At 35.5% G+C, this 16,861-nt stretch overlaps 2 protein-coding genes across 2 annotated transcripts; one reads left to right on the forward strand and one right to left on the reverse strand.

Moving 5' to 3' along the window:
- Positions 1 to 7,186: 7,186 nt before the first annotated feature.
- LOC132165047 (endochitinase 2) lies at positions 7,187 to 8,809 on the reverse strand. The gene is made up of 3 exons (XM_059575557.1): positions 8,338 to 8,809; positions 8,096 to 8,246; positions 7,187 to 7,748 (listed from the first exon to the last, which is right to left on the reverse strand). The coding sequence occupies exons 1-3, from the start codon at positions 8,765 to 8,767 to the stop codon at positions 7,355 to 7,357; spliced, it is 975 nt and encodes a 324-aa protein (XP_059431540.1). The 5' UTR covers positions 8,768 to 8,809; the 3' UTR covers positions 7,187 to 7,354.
- A 4,811-nt stretch (positions 8,810 to 13,620) lies between these two features.
- LOC132169505 (cation/H(+) antiporter 4-like) lies at positions 13,621 to 16,597 on the forward strand. Its single transcript, XM_059580536.1, has 4 exons — positions 13,621 to 13,875; positions 13,971 to 14,139; positions 14,284 to 14,978; positions 15,488 to 16,597. The coding sequence occupies exons 1-4, from the start codon at positions 13,621 to 13,623 to the stop codon at positions 16,595 to 16,597; spliced, it is 2,229 nt and encodes a 742-aa protein (XP_059436519.1).
- The last annotated feature ends 264 nt before the right edge of the window (positions 16,598 to 16,861 follow it).

The following is a 16,861-nucleotide window of genomic DNA, read 5'->3' on the forward strand; positions in this document are numbered from 1 at the left end:
ATAAGTTTGTTCATTAATTATAGTTATATTACATATAAACATCATGTCACAGTCAATGCAAATAGTAAGCCTATCTCCTAGACTTGTATATCCTGGCGTTTTGGCAACTATGTGCCATCCTCTGCAATTTGTTCATTTTCTAATACATGTAGATTTAAGATACAAGATCAATTTTAGAAGTTTTTTTTATGTGTCTCTCTTAAAATGATATGGCTTTTAAAATTACAATTTGATTAAAATTCAATAATGATGATCAATCACAAGCCCAATGATAATTTTAAGAGGTATATCATTTTTGAAAGGGACAAAAAATAGACTTCTAGCACTACTCAAGATACAATTGGATGGACATGGATTTCATGCAATGAAGTTATCCTATTGCATTACTATTAATAGAACAAAAAGATACTCTTGATTATAATTGTCTCTCACACCACCAACGGTGGATATCTCTTCATTCATTTAAATAAAGTCATTCTTACACGTGTATTTAATAAACATTAATTGAAACTATTCATTTTTTGTAACTATTGGAACATGAAGTAGAATAGACTTTGGTAACAGCTGAAACGGACCGAAGCATAATAGATATTGAACTTTTGTGTGGTCTTCTTATCCTCTAATAATTATGTTCTAATATGCCCCACAAACCCACCAATGACTTTTATGACATGAATTAGAACATCTACTTCCATGAACGGAACATGAACTTCAACAACCCTGATTGACATTGGCTGTTATGGCTAGAACATGGACATTGGCAACTTTGGCAGGCAGCGGCTACAATTGCCATAACTTGGACACCAGCTACTTTGGGTAAAAAATTGTGATGATAAGGATGCTCCGATGGTGAAACATATGTTCGATCCAACGGTAGCTCAAACTTTAGTCACTTGCACATTAAGGAATAGTGATTGAGAAGAGAGAAATAGACATCCATTAAGACCGTACGTCTTTGGTAATTTGTAATGAATACGAGTAAGCCAAGAATCGCAAGGTAGAAAAAAAAAGAAACCACATATCAATTTTTTTTGTTTTGCTTTGTTTTTTGTTTTTTGTTTTTTTTTTTTAGTTTTTGACATTTTGTAGCCTCCTGCTTCTCTTTATTGCTTCTATACCATCGAAGACAGGTAGGAAGTATAAAAAAAAAAAAAAAAAAAAACCAACAAATTTGTGACCGCAAAGCTGTAATCGATTTTGTAACTCTGAAGAAGACAAACCAAGGCCCAATATGTGGGGTTGACATATTTGAGCACAACACCACAATACTAAGGACTCGTTTGATTCGCAAATTTAGTATTCCGTTAGGAAAATGAATAGTTATTATCAAGAATAGAGGAAAATGGAATGAAATAGTTATTCCTATTCCATAGTTTGGTAACAACATATGTGTTCTAATTGAAGTTAAACCAAAATTACCAAAAACCTCACCCTTCTTTCAAAAAAAAAACCTAATTTTTTTTTTTAAAAAAGGGCAAAAACCTAAAATTGCAGGAATGGCCAACAACCTCATTAGAGTGGCCGACCACCCCTAGCATGACCTGGGGGTGGTCACACCACCCCTAGTGGATTTGGGGGTGGCCTGGCCACCTTCGATGGCCACGGGGGAGGCTGTGGCCACCCCTAAACGTCATGGGGGGTGGCCGTGGCCTCCCTAGTCGCTATTGGCGGTGGCCAGGCCACCTCCAAATCCACTGGGGGTGGTCACACCACCCCAAGGGCACCTCGGGGGTCCACCCTAAGGTGCTCTGGGGGTGGTGCGACCATCCCCAGGTCTTGCCAGTGGCCACCCCTTAAATTCTAGGTTTTCCTTTTTCCTTTTTTATTTTTAAATTTTTTTTAAATTATAAAAAACAAATTTTAGGGTTAAAATAAAATAAAAAATAATAAGGGTTTTTTGAAAAATCTATTCAATTCCATAAGTAATATCTATTCCACTCATTTTTTTAGATGAATAACTATTCCTGTGTGTATGAGATTAGTCATTCTCATGGGACTAACTATTCCCAGGAATAGACCCCTACCAAACAAAAGACTGAATATTTCATAGAAATAGCCATTCTATTTCAGGGGTCTATTCTTCAAACCAAAAGGGCCCTAAGTTTAAAAAAAAAAAAAAAGGCATGATAGTGTTGTTGGATAACTTCGTCAAGGAACTGCGCGCTAGGGTTCAGACAATCTTTCACATGAGGCTGCCTTGTTGCATGGAATCTAATTCCAAATGGGATGCTTTCTTATTTCACAAGAGCCTAATCAACAGAAGCATACACATCAAAAAGGAACAACCAAAAGAAACAATAAGGAGAAAAAAAGAAAAGAAAAAGAAATTACACATCCTCACGGTTTACCCATGATCAACCACCCATACACATGAAAAAGATATGAGCTACGTGACATCTGATGGTTATTTTGATGGAGCCTTAATATTCAAAACATAGTAAACTGTATTATAGAAAAATAATAATTCACCATACATTTGAATAGAAGAACAAGAGACTACCGATTACATGAGAGAACGATTAGATCTTTAATTTCTAGGATTATGACTCTCAATTGGAGATCTAATCCTTATTAGACTTGAAAATCTATTGAGATATACTAGTTATTGGATTACAAAAGGATCATTAATCACCCACTAAGCACAAGGCTACAAGGAAATTAAATGTTTGCATTTAAATCCAAGGAGCACCAATTGAGCTACATGGTGTCCGGTGTCCACCAAGAGCTCACTCTCAAAAGGCATCTGGTGGTGGCAGTCAAGGTTGTCACCATATATAGTCTACTTCAAGAAGGTCACATAAACTCTACTTCCAACCTTTTCCCCACTCGACGCCACCGCTGATCAGGGTGTTTGTCACCATACCATAGCCGGGAAACTGGTTGGCTCCGATGTCAGCATCGGACACGTTCCAACTTCCGGTGATGACATCGTGGCACGGTGGCTTTGTTGACTGCGGAGTCATCCACACCCAGAGTGCTGTCTTGAATGAAATGACTGGGTCGTCCAATGGATCCTCGCCTATGGCTTCTCCAGTTTGCCCATAATTCACGTTCCTGAGTTGTCATAATTATTAGTACACATGACAATAATGTTTGAACAAAATTTGCATGTTTAAGGTATTACAATATATAAAAGGTAGGTAAAAGACAATTATAAGACTATCGTACAATTGTAATGGCATAATAGTAAAAATTAATTATTATTATTAATTTTTGAAGTGTTGATGTAAGGACTGATTTTCAATGCTATATTATTAAGCTGTATAACAGCCCTGGCTCGTATAAGAGCATTAATTCACAATGGGCTTTCTGAATACCACTTTTGGTCAAATTTGGGCTAATTTACAAGAAAACATACTCCATCAAACTTTCTATTCTCCTCTTTATTTTTAGTACCCCACGTTTGAAGAGCCAAAATCCACTCCCTACTTTTTTTTTTTTTTTTAAATGTTAATTCCTCTCACTCTCCCTTCACTTTAATGCAACATACTCTAAAACTAATAGCAAATAATATTTAACTAAAGTTCGGGTTGAGCAAATTACCGATTAACCGACTTTTGACCGACACCGACTAAATGGCGGACAATAGGCGGCATGATTTTTTTTATTCCGAATTTTTCGATTTGGTAGGCGGAAGAGGTTTTTTAACCGAACCGACTTTACCAACCGACTTTACCGATAAATTTGCCACTTTTCCACATAACAACATAACCGACATTGACTTTATCGACTTCTGACCGACACCAACTTTACCGACCGCATTTGGTTCGAAATGCGAAATAAAATAAAATTTGACGGAATAAGTCGGTGAAATAAGCGACTTTACCGACATTATCGGTTCGAAAGGCGAAAATAAAAATTTTCTACCGAAACCGACATTACCGACCGACGCTCAGCTCTAACTAAAGTACATAAATATATAAAGAGTTTACTATTTAGTTTATTTTAAAAATGACTCTTCAAATTTGAAAAAGTGAACTTCTCTCCTCAAAATTTAATTATTATTTGAGGATTTCACTAAGAATGCTCTAACAATCTACTAAATACCATTGTTCTAAATTTAAAGAGTGTTCATCAGGGCACTGTAACTTCTACTATAAACTCCTTTCAAACTTGACATAGTAGACAATAGTTCATGAAATGATTAAGCAATTTCACTTTTCACCATTCACGTAAGTTTAAGAGTTTAATCATCTTACCAAATTATGGCTGCCACTTCGAGTTAAGTATCTTATAGCAAAAGTTGTAATATTCTAAGTATTTTTCAAAATTAAAAGAAGAAAAAAAAAGTTTGTAAATATATAGTATTTACAAATTAAAAAGGTTTGTAAAAAAGATTTTGTGTTTTCATCCTTCAAGTTGCAACATCTCCAAGTGTATGGGTCATCTTCTGCATCTTTCGATCCTCCTATATATATATACATAAATCAGTAAGAATTTGTTCTTTGTTGTACCATATTTCAACTTACTTTGAGAAATATGTGTTAATTAGACTAATATTCCTAGCTCATTGATGCATGTTATTTACATTAGCCTTGCCATTATGTGGTAAAGTCATATTATAAATCAAACCAGCAATATATATCATTTATATTTAGAGTAATACGACCTCTTCCCACTGAACTATTATGGTAGTACCCATTAACCTTAGGATCAGCTATTGTTAACAAAAAATTCAACAACTTATGGACATTGCCATATTATTCCGCCAGTGGGACAATTAAGAGTAATGCTATTTAATAAAGTATTATATGATTAAGAGTACTGCTATTTAATAGACTGTTATATGAATGCTATACAGTTAGGATGACGTGCTAATAAAAATTAACATTTGGATCAGTAAGGGCTTGTAAAAGAAAAAGAAAAAAAAAAAATCAAGCATTATCATGTTATCTCAGTTGTATGACAGTCATATAATAGTATATTAAATAACATTTCTCTCTATTTTTGGTCCGTTTGAGTTTGCGATTTTAAAATGTAATTTTTTACAAAAATAGTTAAACGACATATTTATATATATATATAAAATATGTTTTGGAATGATTGGTTTTGTAATTTAATCAAATGGGTATATATATATAAAGGGTAGAGTTTTCCTTCAAATTGGGTTGAAGCAAATTTCCTAAATCTAATCTTTTTTTTTTTTTTTTTTTTTTGACATGTCCGCACAAGAGGGGGGAGGGGGATTCGAACTAGTGACCTCCACTTCATTAAATGTGGTCCTAGCCGATTGAGCTACCTCTTGGAGACTAATCTTCTTATTAACATGCGAGATGAGTTTTTAATAAAATTTATTTCAACTTTGTCCCAGTTACTAAAAAAGCATGTGCATTTTACATGTTCAAAGGATACATGTCATTTTTATAGATTGAGTTTGAGAAAATTCCTCCGACTCAATTTAGAGAAAACTCTATCTATATATAAATGGCTCATTTATAATTCTTTTCCTTAAATTTGATACAGATTAATTGGTCTTTTCTCTACTAAAACGGGTCTGTATTCCATGTCTAATTTAATTGGAGCATTTTCCAATTTAACAAGTTATATTTCAGGATTACATTTCTTTTTCATTTATTTTCCAATTACTGACTACTCTATTATGTGTTCGGATTTGATTGTCATTTAGGGCGCGTTTGGAATTGTGATTTCGCAAGAATAGTCTGAATTTTTAAAAGATGTCGTAAAATGTAAAACGTTTGACATTGCGATTTAAAAAATACTTAATCTAAAATAGAAAAAAAAATGTAATTTCTATAAGTAGGCTAGATGTGCTTATTTGAAAAAAAAAAAAGAAAAAAAAGGGAAAATTTAAACCAAAATCACGATTTTACATAACAAATATTTTATAAAAATTTTTTTTTTGAACATGTTTTACTAAACGCCTTTGCGATTTTACAAAGTAGCGATTTTAAAAACACAATTTTTAAAATCTCACTTATTAAAACCGCAATTCTAAATGAACCTTTATTTGTGTTGGTTGGACAATAAAGGCGGACCACAATATATATATATATATATATATATATATATATATATATATATATTAAATTCAACAAAGAATTTATAGAAGCTCTTAAATGTGAAGTAAGTGCTTGAGATTGACAAAACCGTGATATAAATGTTTATTCTTAGAGTGGTTGGTGAGGAGTATAATACTATAATTGGATAATTATACACACACAAAAAAAGAAAAAAAAAAAAAGAAAAACAAGAAACAGTCCACTCGAATAAAAATTTCACCCTGAGTTGGGCTTGGTGTTCACTAATTCGGCCCACTGAAGGCCCCTCTCCTCCCCAGACCCGAAGAAAGCAAAGGGCCTCTGGGCCCTCCTCCCTGGCCCTCTTGTTAATGTTTGTGGTTTTTCTCGTCCAAGAAAGGGAGAATAAGGTTTTTATTTTGACTGTGGGTTAAATAAAAATGTTGCTAGTTTATTTGGGCGTAAAATATTTTAAGTTAAAAATATATATTTTTTTTGAAAAAAAAACAGAACTATTTTTTTTATTGTATGTTTGTAGTCTTAAAAATGATTTATAAAATATTTTTTGATGTTTGGTTCGTATAAAAAGTTGCCGATATTTTTTATATTTTCATATAATTAGAAGAGTTGAGGAAGAAAGAGATGACAAATAGAAGTTGTGGAGAAAGAGGGTGTGCGAGAATAGAAGGCATCTGGAGATGAGATTGAGATTTACTGTAATTGCATGTCTATTTTGCTTGCAATTTCTCACTTATTATGTTGAAACGGACCGTCAAAAGAAATACGAATATAGTACCGAAAAGCCTCGGTTGATGTTCGTTTGACCGATATGATGCATCTTATAACAATTTGAGACATTCGATTGCTAGCTGGTCGAAGCTCTTTCGGCCGAAGGCTTCATCGCAAGGTCTTGTTTGAACAAGATTTTAACTCGTTCGATCGCGTTTTGGCAACTAGCGTCGGTTAATTTTGCTTTTCAATAGGGTTTGAACTTCATTTTTCCTATATAAACTCAATTAGGACGGCTTGATTGTTAATTCCAAGATCCACTTAGGTACTACTGCAGCAAGAAAATATTAACATATGACTTCTTTAAGTATATATTAAATAAGGCTATCTCTTTGAGTTGTCCTGGCATTTGTGCAACTATATCCATCCTCTTCGATGTGGGATTCAATGGGCTGCCAATCTATAACAAGGCTTTCAAGTAATATAACTTCAGCAATCCACTTATTTTTACTTAATTTCTCATTTCACAAAAGCATATATTGCAGAAAATTTACACATCCTCTAATCGAATCCTTGATCAACCACCCATTGACCAAAGAACCATTATTCCCATCAGTGAAACTATATCCAGAAAGTCATCGATTGGCCTACATTGTGTCCACCAAGAGACCATTCCCAAAAGACCTCTGGTTGTAGCAGTCAAGGTTGTTCCCATAGCCAACACCAAGTATGTCGCAGTACCTTTTATAGAACCCGATTCGATCCTCCACCTTAGCGTTCCATCCTTTCCCACACTCGAGGCCGCCATTGATGATGTTCGTGATGGCACCATACCCGGGATTCCGACCGGCCGACTTGTCGGCCTCAGACGGGTTCCATCTTCCTGTGATGACATTGTGGCAGGATGGCTTTGGTGACTGTGGTGTCATCCAAAACCAGAGTGCTGTCTTAAATGAAATGACCGGGTCAGTGGCTACAAGGTCCGGGTTGTTCAGTAGATCCACCCCTATGGCTTTTCCACACCTCCCATAGTTGTAGTTCCTGCATCACCACAATTATTTAGTGTACAAACAAACATGCAAAACTAATGCTATTTACTAGACTATCACACGCCAAACTGATGCATAATTTAAGGGCGGTAATCTCCAAAATTTTAAAAATTCTCTCAAAATTATACGTTTTTATGAATAAAACCGCCTCTTAAGTTATTGTGATTCTGTTAATTAGACCGTTATACAACTAGTTGGATGATGTGACATTGAAAATTAACCTTCCGATTAACGTTAACACTGTAAAAAAAAAAATCAATAACTAATTTTCATTGTTATGTCATACGACAGTCGTATAGCAGTATAATAAATGGTATTTTTAATAGTAAATTAACTAACCATGAAAGTTGGATAGGACCACGGCCATAATATTGCCTGCCAGAAGCACAAGGGTAATTGGGATCCGAAGCACAGTATGATCCAGGGTTTTGCTCCCTGAGATAGCAATATCCCCAAGAGAATGGGCCATCAGGTGCACTTGCCCATCCCCCTACATGTACAAAACAAATCTAATTCAATTTCATCTGTGTAACAATTTGTTTATGCCGACAATATATTAAACATCATAGGTATGAACAAACCAGTAGTTTCATGGGATGTTTGGCCTAAGAAAGCAGCAATCTCTCTTTTGCGTGTGTCAGTGTCCCCAGTGGTAGCAAAGCCTGAAAAGGACTTTGCAGCGGCTATGAAAGCATCATAGTTGTAGAAGCCCTTGGCAGGGCAGCCACCATCATTGCGATGCTTGAGCAGATTATCAAACGCAGAACTTGAGATGAGACTGCCAATGTCTCCACGGCCACCGCCGCCTCCGCCTCCGCCGCCGGTGCATTGGCTTTGGCAGCCGTTGGTGCAGTAATCATTGGTGGTGCCACACCAGCCAAACTGGCTGCAGCACTGCCCACCTGGGCACAGAGCACCACCAGCTTGCCTTCCACACTGCTCAGCTGAGCCTTCTTGGAGTGAGGAGAGCAATAAGGAGAGAATTGGCAAAACCCAAAACCTCATTTTCATTTTTGTCTGTGTTTCTGATTGATGTTTGAGGAGGTTGGCTGATGTGGTTTGGTATTTATAGGGGGTGATGGCAGAGACAGAGAGGGATAATTAATTAAAGTTTTTGTTTGTTTATCTTTAATTGTTTTGGACCTTCTTGATCAATAACGATGGCTGATTTCTACTTCCCATCTTATCTAGTAAACAAAGGATCAAAAAAGGAGAACATGGGCGGCTTTGAAAGTCTTTTTAACTTCTTGTATATGATTACTCTAGATAAATATTAAACATTATCATATCTTGTAAAGCAGCACTCAACACAAATGGATATCAATCTTTGGGCCTTTATAAAAATGATTGTGTAGACATTTTTTTTTTCTTTGGGTACAACCTACGATGTAGTTCTTAATGGACGCTTGAAAGAAAGAATAAAATGGTCCGAAATTTGTCCTGAGTTGGCAGCCGGGAGAACTCTCCAATGCTTAATTTAATAAAGGTAAATGATGAGAATTACTTTGAGGATGCGAGCTAGAGCGATTATTGAGAGAATGTTTGTGTGATGATACTTAAAATGATTGAGTGTCCTCTCCTTATATATGGCACCTAGTGATAGGGTAAGGCCACATCGTTGTGCTACACTTTCAGCGTTCTTTAAGCAGTTGATGTTTTGGCACGCGTACTCTTATGGACTAGTTGGGCCTCACAGAATCGGCCCAAATTATGGGTCCTCAAATTCCTAGTTTCGACCTAAACTAGTCGATTGAGTGGATATCTAGTATATTAAGTGTCCACATTTCCATCTTAGACCTATCTATATGGTTGGGTACAACTTGCAAGTGCATGATGATAGGGTCTTGTAGGTTTTAAGATGATAAGGGATTTTTGGTACCATCTAACATCTCTAAAGGATGAGAACTGTTATACGGATGATAGTCGGAGTGTTGGGAGAATGAATGATTATGATACTTGATGGAGGGCCTCGATATATACTGACGGACCTCTTTGGTGCCAATCCAGCAAAAAGCCAACTGATGTCCAGAAGTATGAAGAATCATGGGTCATTACCGAGCCGATGACCTAAGAGTCCGACGACCCACAACCTAGTTAACTGTTAGCATCAAAGCACACAATTTCCGAAAGAGTAATGCTTCTTAGCCAATTTTCTCTTTGCCAATTCAACTAACCAAATGCCCACATCATGCTTCCCTTCCCAATAGAATGAGGTAGAAAATCTCCACGTTAATAACAACTTATTGGTGGGAATCCCTAAAAGCCTAAGAGAAAGGGCGGAAGTGTCGATCTAAGAGAAAGGGAGGGAATCTAAAACCGCCAGATGCCATTTTTGATACCGCAAATGCTTTCCATGGCTAAAAGATTTATTTTTCCATGCATCTCAAGTGTCAAACAGCATTAATTAAGGATGCAACCTCAAAATTTGAAAATTAATGAGAAAATTGTTGCTCATTTTGGTTTTAATTGAATAGAAAACCAATGGTTTCTTGCCCCATTATCATTCAATATACAATTCGAAACTATTGTGAGGAAATCATATATTGTAGCTTATTACCACCTTGTCAACATCAAGACACTAACAGATTTAGTAGACAAAAGAATCACTTCATTCTCATGAAACTATTGCCTTTGGAAAATGAATTTTCTTTATAAAAGTGAAGTAAGAAAAGCAGGATATGCTCAAAGGAAAGTGAGAATATCCCATCAAATTAGGCCACAAAAGGCACCTTTCATGAAGATGACCATATCCTACTTTTCAACTCATTCTCACAACCCTAATTGGTTAGCGTGTTTCACAGGGTAGACTGGAAACTATTTTGCTATTTGAAGTTGAAATTAAGTTTTGGTGCCCTGCACCTGGATAACCACGCCACTACCCTACAAACATGACAGATGTACAAAATAGAAGATTACGATCACCCATGACGGTCCACATGACTTTGCCAGCATGGTCTTCCTTTCCCTTTGTTATTTTACTTTTCAATAGTCTTAATTATAAAAATATCCAGGTTTGACTGTGATGAAGTTTGAATATGACTACATCCTTATCTTGTCCTTTTTTTTTTTTTTTTTTAAAAGAATCTTAATGAAGAAGTTTTCAGGTAAACATGGCGAGTATAAGCGTAAGTATAAAAATAGAGAGAGATTTGAGTTTTATATATATATTTTGTCGAGAGAATAGAGATCTGTCCTTATGGGGGTGTGTACCCATTTTCATAGGAAGATCTTGGATGCAGTTATAATTTAGGATAACGTTAAAGACATAACTATTTTGTTTAATTTTGGGCTAATTTGTCTTATTTTTTAATTTAAAAAGTAATAAAATTAAAAGTAAAAAAGTTTTTGAACCAATAATTTTTATTTTGATTTTTTTTTTGGGTATTTAAAAAAAAATAAAAATTGTATTTCGCTTCAGAAATTTTTCCTTATTTTTTAATTTAAAAAATAAAAAAATTTAAAATTTAAAAAGTTTCTGAAGCAATAATTTTTATTTTAGTCCTTCTTTTATTTGGTATAAAAATACCAAATAAAAGAAGGACCAAAATAAAAATTATTGATTCAAAAAAAAAAAATTTAATTTTATTATTTTTTTAAATAAAAAAATAAGAAAAAAGTTGGCCTAAAATTGGCCCCAAGTTAGGGCTGTATCATTCCTCTATAATTTATGTAGTGGGTGGTTATCCCCATGCAATAGGCTTGTGCCATTTCTTGAGTAGGCCCTAGATAAATTTTATTCCCAACAATTATCTCGTCATTCTTATGGCTGACTTGTCCAACTACTTGGGCATTGAGAATCTTATATGTACTCTTGATCGAGAATACATTTGACCTTCAATATTGAGGGTGAAGTGTTGGCCATCAAATGTCTAATTATATCAAATACATTCCTAATTTAGGGACGCAGCATCCTAATACCTAGGCTATCATGGGGAAACCCCACGATTAGGCTTAAACATATGCTAAAAGTAGTTACATCAAGAATACTATAAAAAGAAAGCTTAAGTAAAGTAAAAGAGACTTTTGGTCGTAAGTTTAAAACTCCGACATAGTGCATTTATATTTCATTTTCAAACACTATACTAACTTAAGCATCAAATCTATTCCACTGACATCCACCCGCCACTAATAAGATCTTGTGTTTAATTCTCTCTTTTCCACACGTGTGAAAGTTTGTTACCCATTAGGGCAGTTGTTTTCTTGTTCTTGTTTTTGGCTTCTTTTTTTTTTTTTTTTTTTAAATATGTCTGCACAAGAGGGAGGAATGAGACTCCAACTAATGACCTTCGTTTTATTAAGCGTGGTCCCAGCCGATTGAGCTAGTTCTTTAAGAGATTAGGGCAGTTGTTAAAAAGGAATAATGGAATCGGAGAGCCTTTTGATTCCCACTTCCGCAAGCCTATTGAAAAAAATAAAAAAAATAATTTCCTTTAGATTTGCCTTAATTTTTATTTTGTGGCCTTTTTACTGTTCGTTTTATGGGCCTTCAAAGATCGCCCAGGTTGCTTCTCTCTTGTTCCTTTTACAGGCCTCAGCCCACTTAGCTAAAACACTTGGCCCAATGCTGACATAAGAATAGATGGTCTACAACTATGTGGGCTGGCTGCATTCCATAGTCTATCCAACATGGATGGATTGCATGCAATTTTTTTTTTTTTGGTTAGTGATTTTATGCATGGAATATTGATTTCATTTTCAAGTGAAAAGGAGGAATATGAGGGGGACAATTTATGCAAAAGAATATAGATTTTATTTTAAAAGACATAACTTGTATATTTCTCTCATGTACAAGAAGTATGGGGAGCTAGCATCTACAAATTTAGGGAGTGGAGAAGAGAAGCTCTAGTTTTGATCAAACGCTAGACAAGCACCTAAAAAGTTGATTTTGCACATCAACATGCATGCTTCTTGTCAAATTTTAATGTCGGCGAAATTGAGGGTAGAGCTTATTTAGGATTGCGTTAGTAAGCTTAAAAAAGACTGTTAGTACCTAAAAAGTCTTGTCAAATAAAAAGCCGATATATTTGGTAAAAAAATTCCTAACGTATTTCTTTGATTGTTTTACTATAGAAAGAGTCAAAACAATCTTTTAGGAAAAACTTAATAATAAACATTATTTTTAAATTTAAAAACTCTATTTGTCAACGTAATTCGAGATGTGCTCTGATGCGTCAACCTTGATGTGCATTAGCTTGAAAACCAAAGGCCATCCGCTTGGCTTTGATTGTGCATTTGGTCCACAAATAGGAACAAGATCTTTTCAAGTTCAAATCAACTAGAGAATATGTGTAACAAGGATTCAATCATGGTCACAATAAATGGTTCCACCTTTGCATAAAATGTTTATTGGTTATGTGCTAAAGTTATTTTCATCAAAATATATCTTTAATTTATTATTTTATCTATTGAATCTTCATTCTCATTTTCTTTAGCATTTATTTATGCTAATTAATTACGTAAAACTTTACATTTAAATTTGAAGTAGTCCCACAAAAAGAGGACTATATATAAAACCAACGTTTACAGATGAAACCAACAACCTAGGCTGACCGCCTATTGACCTTAATTCCCGAAAGATAAGATAAACATTGGAAAGGGATGACAATATATAATCTTCAATAGTACTTGAAAACCATATTAAGAGAAACCCATTATTAGAAGGTGAATGTTAACAAGATTACAACCATAAGATGATCCGATCCTTTTCTAGAAGATGATCAACTTATAAATCACATGTACGTTCTGAGAACACAATATATAGTGACTCTGAGAAATAGTTTCTCCCAATATTGTTTTTAATTTGACAAATTAAAATTAAGTTTTTCTTCTCCATCAACTTTGTCTGTGAGAAAATAGAAAGAGGCATGGCAGGAAATGATCTGCCTGTGGAAGATACAATCACATATGTAAATACAAGCGGCAGGAGCTCCATAATCGAATGCACTCAGTTGCCTGGCCGCATCGATTCATTCGGCTCGTGGAACTACATTGGTTCTGGGAGTTTGCCGTTTACGTTGCCACTGCTTCAGCTGCAAATGGTTATCATTTTCACCCTCAACCAAGCCGCCCACTACGTTCTTAAGCGTCATGGACTACCCAAGTTCACCACACAACTTCTTGTACGTGCATGCTCTCTTCCTCTTTGTTTTCCTTGTTTGAAATTGTTTGCGCTTGAGGGGAGGGGAGTCAATTGTGTTGGTTTTTTGTGAACCAGGTTGGCATAATCCTCAGTCCGTCTCTTTTGGGACGGTTCGGTATAATCAAAAAAGTTCTCTTCTCGTTGGCAAGTCAAGAAATAATAGATATGTTTTCTCTCTTCAGTTTCATACTCTTCTTCTTTATGAGTACTGTGAAAATGGATCTGGGAATGATAAAAAGAACAGGTAGAAAAGCCATGGTTACCGGTGTTGCATGCATATTGTCCCCATTGATAATTTGCTTGTTACTCCAAACACAACTTGAAAGATTGTGGCCGCTAAATAAACAAGAAGCAGTTCTACTTTTATTTTTGACAATACAACATTCAGTAACTCCATTTCCCGTTGTCGTTTGCCTTCTTGAAGACCTCCAAATCCTGAATTCCGAGCTGGGCAGATTAAGCCTTTCTGCAGCAATGATAACCGATTTGTTAAGCGTGATTATGACTATCGTGACCTCCTTCTTTAGAATTAGCAAGGAATTTGGTAATACGATTAGCGCTATATATGTCGGAGCTTTCATTATTTATATTATCTTCAATATATTTGTAATTCGACCAGCAATGTTTTGGATAATCAGACAGACACCGGAAGGCAGGCCTGTCAAAGGCATGTACATTGATGCCATCATTGTAGTTTTCCTTGGCTCCGCCGTGTTTTCTCATTTTGTTCAACAGACTCTAATCTTTGGGCCTGTCATTCTGGGATTGGCAATACCAGATGGACCACCTTTAGGATCAGCTATTGTCAACAAGTTAAACTGCTTCACTTCAGATGTGTTTCTGCCACTCTACGTGACTACTTGTGCGATGAGGGCAGATTTCAGCCTAATCAAATTTGATAATAATCTCTTAAAAATCACCGCAACCATCATTTTTTTGACTTTTGCGGTAAAAATGGTGGCTTGTTTGGTACCTACCTTGTACTCCAAAATGCACTTAAAAGATGCACTTGCACTCGCTCTATTATTGAGTTCCAAAGGTGTAGTCCAACTTTCTATCAACACGTTCAATAGAGATATCGAGGTAACCATCTTTTCTCCCTCTTTCTTTTCCAAGAAAATGTAATTGCCTTTCTCTTTTGGGTTCCACTATGGGTGCCTTTGATTTAAATTGAAATGATTGGCTAATTTTTGTATCCTCTTTATCATTGCTTTCACATTGGTAGCATAGAGAAAAAACAGAAACAAAATTGCCTGTTGGATTTTTCTTTCCTTTCCCTCTTTCTTAATTTCAACATACAATACTTACCCTAAATAAAAATAAAAATGTAGATGTAAAGAAAAGGAACAAAGCATTATAGTAAATTATCTTTTTTTGACAATTTGATGGGTTGATATTTCATGGTTATAGAGTATTTTTAGCATAAGTCCTAGAATTAAGAATGAAAAAATATTAATCTTCTTGAAACATATATCATACCATATTGTAAAATACATTTTCTAGCACATAATCTGTGATAGTTAAAAACCGTGATTTCTTGAACAAGGTCACCTGATGGTTTTCTCTAACATTTTTGTTTTATTTACTTGTAGCTCCTAACAGACCAGATGTTCGCATTGATATGTTTACACATCTTATTGATTGCAATTTTTGTGCCACTCTCGGTGAAGTTCCTGTACGATCCTTCAAGGCAATACGCTGGTTACCAGAAAAGAAATATAATGCATTCCACACGCAATGCAGAGCTTCGAATCCTAGCATGCATTCACAAGCCAGATAATATTGGTGCTATAACCAAACTACTTGAACTCTCGTGCCCATCTAGAGAAAGACCCCTTGCTATTTATGTTCTTCACCTTATCGAATTAATTGGTCGGGCCACTCCTATTTTTATCTCCCACCAAATGCAGAAAAAGACTGTATCTAATAGTTCATATTCTGAGAATATCATTCTTGCCTTCGATCACTTTGAACAAGACAATCTAGGTGCTGTATCAGTAAGCGTCTTCACATTAATCTCTCAACTCAAGTCCATGCACGACAACATTTGCATCCTTGGATTGGACAAACTCACATCCATCATAGTATTGCCGTTCCACCGAAAATGGTCAATTGATGGTTCTGTTGTTGAATCAGAGGACAGTACCATGAGGACCTTAAATTGTAACGTGCTTGAACTAGCCCCCTGCTCTGTTGGCATCCTGATTGATCGTGGTCATCTTGGCCAGTCAATGGTTTCATCAAATTCATCATATTCTATTGCAGTGATCTTCTTTGGAGGTAATGATGATCGAGAGGCACTTACTTTTGCCAAACGCATGGCTAATAACTCTAAAATTACTCTCACTGTGGTTCACTTTGTTTCCGCCCGCAATGAAGGTGATGCCTACTGGGACGAATATTTTTTTGACTCTGAGATACTCAAGGATGTTAAGCTTAACAATACGGGTAATGAATCTATGATATACATTGAGGAGGTGGTGAAAGATGGGCCTGAGACTGCATTGATAATTCGGTGTATGGTGAAGGAATACAACCTTATTATTGTTGGTAGACGAAATGATGTAGAGACTCCGCAGACGTCAGGGCTGGCAGAATGGAGTGAATTTTCAGAGTTGGGGGTTATTGGAGACTTGCTTGCCTCATCAGATGTTAATAGTAGAACATCTGTTTTTGTGGTGCAACAACAACAAAATATATGACTTGTTGCTCGATTTGGGAGGCTAGTGGAGTTCTTATATGTTAAGAGTAAATTTGGATTATCCTAAATTTAGGAATTTGATTAGATTAAATTACTTAAATGAAGGGAGCTGATTAGGATTAGATTGCTAATGTGAAACTAAATCCATTCATCTTCTCATGGTTGTTTATTGTTAGGTCTTTTAGGTTGTAATATGAGATGCTTGAGATGAATGGGTTTGGGAAGACTTCTGACTGTATGACTGTATTATTATTATTAGGGAAAA

The sequence above is a fragment of the Corylus avellana genome, chromosome ca1 (genome assembly GCF_901000735.1).
Source record: "Corylus avellana chromosome ca1, CavTom2PMs-1.0".
Lineage (NCBI taxonomy): Eukaryota > Viridiplantae > Streptophyta > Magnoliopsida > Fagales > Betulaceae > Corylus > Corylus avellana.

What these genes read in the sequence shown, in the direction of transcription:
- LOC132165047 (XM_059575557.1), bottom strand. Translation starts at nt 8,767, where the DNA reads ATGAAAATGAGGTTTTGGGTTTTGCCAATTCTCTCCTTATTGCTCTCC. An exon ending in AACATCCCATGAAACTACTG is followed by an intron (nt 8,247 to 8,337) that starts GTTTGTTCATAC and finishes TTGTACATGTAG; the next exon opens with GGGGATGGGCAAGTGCACCT. An exon ending in GGTCCTATCCAACTTTCATG is followed by an intron (nt 7,749 to 8,095) that starts GTTAGTTAATTT and finishes GTGGTGATGCAG; the next exon opens with GAACTACAACTATGGGAGGT.
- LOC132169505 (XM_059580536.1), top strand. Translation starts at nt 13,621, where the DNA reads ATGGCAGGAAATGATCTGCCTGTGGAAGATACAATCACATATGTAAAT. An exon ending in AGTTCACCACACAACTTCTT is followed by an intron (nt 13,876 to 13,970) that starts GTACGTGCATGC and finishes TTTGTGAACCAG; the next exon opens with GTTGGCATAATCCTCAGTCC. An exon ending in GGGAATGATAAAAAGAACAG is followed by an intron (nt 14,140 to 14,283) that starts GTAGAAAAGCCA and finishes TACAACATTCAG; the next exon opens with TAACTCCATTTCCCGTTGTC.